The following is a 4,127-nucleotide window of genomic DNA, read 5'->3' as shown; positions in this document are numbered from 1 at the left end:
CGCTGGCGGCTGTGCCCGCATGGATGAGTCCTTGCCGGACACTCTGCTCCCGCCGAACCTCCAAGATGTACAATATGACGCGGCGCCTTGTTCCGTGACTTCGGGTGTGCAAGCGCTCCCCAAACTTCCCGGGGACCCGCGAGATTGTGACATGTCCCACTGTGCGGGGCAAAAAGCAGGCGTCTGGCCGCCCTATAAATTTACTAACTCATCATGGGGAAGGAGATGCAAAAATGATACCCCCAAGGCGCCACTCTTCCAGCATCCCTACAACTTCTTTCAGTCTAAGTTGGGCAAGGCTAGCTGACTGCAAGAGAAAAAAGAGGGCGCGGAGGGGACGCGACGCCCGGCCTGGCTGGAGAGGCCGCCGAGGCAGGCGCCGAGCGGCCCTTTTGTCCTGCAGAGGGAGCTCCAGCCCCAAATTTCCCGGCTCCCTCCCCCGGCCCGACCACCCCCCCTGTCTGGCTTGGAGCCGGAATCCCGGCTGGGCCGGTGCAACTGCCCGAACCCCCAGCGCCGGGACCTCAGAAAGCTGCCCTTTCAGGGCACTTCGGGAAAACCCACTGGGATGCCAAGACGCACATGTCGCCCGGAGCCCCAACTGGCAATGTGGGCTGGGCAAAGTCACCAAGGGGGAAGGATGTGCACCCCTGGATTCCCCGCTCCTGCATATGCCCCCCCAACTCACTGCCACCCCACATCCCTGCATCTATATAAGGAGTCTGGGGGTCAATGTGGTTGGAAGGGGGCCCTAAGCGGAGCTTGCACAGCCCCTTATGTAAGACTGAGAAAGCCTCAATTGTGCCTATCGAAGAATGGGGGAGGAAGGCATCCAGATCCTTCTCCGAGTCTTTCTGCTGCGTCATCAGAGAAGGCCCCAAGGCCCCGCGGTTGCTCCAGGGGACCGGGGAGTTGGGCCCAGTTTCCCAGCTCGTTGTAGGGAATCTTGCCCCCTTTCCCACCTGTCTCCTCTGCCCTTTCTCTCGGGCGCCCCAGGTACTTCTCCAACCTTCTCTTCTCCAGCGGCGCCCCCAGCCCGGCCACTTCAGCCTCTCCTCCGCCGTCCTCCGACCACAGGGCCCTGACTCGCCTTGCCTTGCCTTCTCTTCCGCTGATTCGGGCGACTCTTCAAACATGGGGGGATGAGGGTGTAAAACAAAACAAAACGAAAAGCACCAAACGGATCCCTCCGGGGGCAGACAGGCGGGTTATAGTCAAAGTGGCAACAGCTCATTTATTTAGCCAAAAATAGATACTTTCTTGTACAATTTGGTTCACACATATGTACATTTTTCTGTATATACAAAAAAAGTCAAACACGCTTATTCTCACTGAAACTCCACCCCCCCCAAAATCAACCGAACAAACAAACCTCACAAACTCAGCTAATGTGGGGTACAGAAGCCACCGGGGGAGGACTGAGGGGGGATTTGTTTTATTTCTTTTTCTTTTTTTGTTTCGTTTTCTTTTTAGGTATTCATACACGGACATGCTTACAAGTCATAACTATACAGAGCGATTTTTTTTTTTTTACAATTATTACAACGATTAAAAAAAAATTTTTTTTTTTTAAAAAGAACTAGGATGAGGAGAGAGCCGATAAGACCAGAGCGGCGTCCAGGTGGTTCTGGGGCCTGCAAGAGAGAGGCAGTGGTAGCAAAGGAAGTGAGTTAGGGGCACCGACGCTGCCTAGCATTGGGAGACCCAACCCGGGGCTGAGGCCGGGGGAAGGGAGACGTCTCAATGTGCAATGAGGTCCAGCTGTAAGATGCTGGTCTTCCGGTTTAACTATAAGGTTGCGCGGGAGGCGTCAAGACCGGAGGTGCGCGGCTGAAGGTGGTGGGCTTCACGGAGCCACCGCCCGCTCCGAGGTACCCTGGGCCCCGCCCGGGTGCCTGCACTGGGACTCTCGAGCCATCTCTGGGCCCGTGGCGACGACGGAGAAGTGTGTTTCGTCCCCTTTTAGAAGCTCGTCCTAGCTGCGTTCCCCCGGGGGCAAAGCCCGAGTTTCCTCCGCATTCTTTCCTGCCCCCGACTGCCAGTCCCAACACCCCACCCCAGCTCGGGGTCTCTTACCGCCTGGGCACGGGCTGGAAAGCTGTCTTGAGTAACTTTTTCTCCACTTCCAAGGCACTACAACGATCTACGGGAAGCGGGAGAAAAAGGAAGGCCTTTAGATCGCGCCATTCTGGCGCCCAGGGCCGCGGGAGGGGGGCGCGGAGTGGTAAGCGCCCTGCGCCCCCCGGGACCTGCCCGGGCGCGACCCCCAAACTCGCCCCCTCCCTCCGCATCCTGGGCTCCGCAGTCACCTGTTCCGCCCTCAGGCTCCGCCGGCCGAGCGAAGGCGGCGGCGGCGGCGGCCGGGTGGCCCGCGGCTCCGGGAAGTCCCAGCAGGTGTGGAGGGGCCGAGCCCAGCAGGGAGAGCGGGTGCGGGTGCGGGCGTGGGCCGGGCGGCGGGCCTGGGAACGGCCGGTTGGTCCAAGCGGAGAACTTGCCCAGCGGCGCCGAGACGAGTCTCTGAGCCGCGGCGGCGGCGGCGGCCGGAGAGAGCTGCAGGGCTGGGGGCGCGACGGCTGCCCCGGGGGGAGAACCCCCCGCGCCCGGAGGCGAGCGGCGCGGGTTGTCCGGGCTTGTGGCCGTCTCGGCCAGGGACCAGATCTTGGGTTTTTGCAGGGCCGAGGCGGGCGCTGGTGCGGGAGCGCAGGGGTCCAGGCCCGCTGAGGGCGAGGGCGGTGATGGCGGAGTCGCGGCCACCGGCGGTGGCACTGGGGCCAGACTCAGGACAGGCAGTGGACGCTCCTCCAAGCCCTCGGAACTGTCGTCGGAGTCGCTATTCTTGGAGTCTGAGATGGGTTCCAGGCCGAGGTCGCCGTCCCTGTGCGCCGCGCCAGTCAGGGCCAGCTCGGGCCCCGCGGCCGCGCCGTCTAAGTTCTCCAAATCGATCTCCTCGTCCTCATCGTCGTCAGCCAGGCCCTCGCCCCCGGTGTCCTCCTCCTCTCCCCCGAGCTCCTCCTCCTCCAGCTCCAGTTCGCGTTTGCTGTCTTCTTCATCCTCCTCCTCGTCTTCCTCCTCTCGCTCGCTCCCGTAAGCGTTGCCCTCCTCGTCCGTGCGGCTGCGGGGCGCCCAAGTCATCTTGTTCTCTTTCTTGAGGCGCCGGCGCGCGTTGGCGAACCAGGTGGACACCTGAGTGAGAGTCATCTTGGTGATGATGGCCAGCATGATCTTCTCGCCCTTGGTGGGGTAGGGGTTCTTGCGGTGCTCGTTGAGCCAGGCCTTGAGCGTGCTAGTGCTCTCCCGGGTGGCGTTCTTGGGACGGGACGGGTCCCCGAACTGATACTGGCCGTACGGGTAGAAGGCGGGGTGCGGGTGAGGAAACGCGGTGGCCACGGCCGGATGCTGCACCCCCGGGCTGTCCTTCAGCTCATACTGCGTGCCCTGTACGCACATGGAGAAGGAAGGGACACGCGCGGAGGGAGCGTGGATGAGTCCTGGTCACCGCCGCCTCCACCCTCCCGGCCCAGGCCCCTCTAGTCTACTCCCGCGCGCACACCTCGTCCGGCGTCCCAGCTCCAACCTTCCCGCTGCGGCTCCCCGGCCACTTACCAGCTGCGGGAAGATGGGCAGCTCGGCCGCGTAGGGCAGGAAGGCGCCGTAGCCTTGGGCGGCTGCGGCTGCCGCTGCCGCCGCGGCGTAGGGCGCCCCGTACACGGATGAGAGTACGTTGGACAGGGACCCCGAGGCAGCCAGCTCTGAGGCTCCGGCTCCCGGGCCGCCCCGGGCCCCAGCGCTGCCACCGCCGGCGGCGGCCCCCGGGCGCTCGGGTGGGTAGAGCGGGCGGATGTACTGGTATCCGAGCTGGGGGAAGGACATGGTGGCCCGCGGGGCACGGACGGAGAGGGGGCCCTGCCCCTGGGGCCGCCCAGCTCAGCGCCGCCCGCGGGCTGCGGCGCGCATCGGGGGCTGGGCCGGGCTGGGGCCGCGCTGCCGCCCGCGCTGCGCTGCGCTCGGCGTTTGCCTATTGATCTGCTCCGCGGCGGCGGCGGCGGCGGCGGCGGAGGCGAGGAGCCAGGTCAGGTCCGGACAGATTGGCGGAGATTCCCGGGGCTCCGGGCTCTGATTGACATTTC

At 64.0% G+C, this 4,127-nt stretch overlaps 1 protein-coding gene across 1 annotated transcript; it reads right to left on the bottom strand.

Annotated features, from left to right (window-relative positions):
- Positions 1–1,225: 1,225 nt before the first annotated feature.
- Positions 1,226–3,874, bottom strand: IRX3 (iroquois homeobox 3). Its single transcript, XM_061172614.1, has 4 exons — positions 3,604–3,874; positions 2,310–3,435; positions 2,077–2,143; positions 1,226–1,634 (listed from the first exon to the last, which is right to left on the bottom strand). Exons 1-4 carry the CDS (start codon positions 3,868–3,870, stop codon positions 1,580–1,582), a joined length of 1,515 nt encoding a protein of 504 aa, XP_061028597.1. The 5' UTR covers positions 3,871–3,874; the 3' UTR covers positions 1,226–1,579.
- Between the last annotated feature and the right edge of the window lie 253 nt (positions 3,875–4,127).

Source organism: Eubalaena glacialis, chromosome 18 (genome assembly GCF_028564815.1).
Source record: "Eubalaena glacialis isolate mEubGla1 chromosome 18, mEubGla1.1.hap2.+ XY, whole genome shotgun sequence".
In the NCBI taxonomy this organism is placed as follows: Eukaryota; Metazoa; Chordata; class Mammalia; order Artiodactyla; family Balaenidae; genus Eubalaena; species Eubalaena glacialis.
Note: the sequence above shows the minus strand (reverse complement) of the source record. Positions and strands in the feature narration are given on the sequence as shown.

Excerpts from the sequence above, each read along its gene's own strand:
- IRX3 (XM_061172614.1), bottom strand. The coding sequence starts at position 3,870 with ATGTCCTTCCCCCAGCTCGGATACCAGTACATCCGCCCGCTCTACCCA. Across the intron at positions 2,144-2,309 it reads GGAGCCTGAGGGCGGAACAG|ATCGTTGTAGTGCCTTGGAA; the intron begins GTGACTGCGGAG and ends CGCTTCCCGTAG. Across the intron at positions 1,635-2,076 it reads TTCCAGCCCGTGCCCAGGCG|GCCCCAGAACCACCTGGACG; the intron begins GTAAGAGACCCC and ends TCTCTCTTGCAG.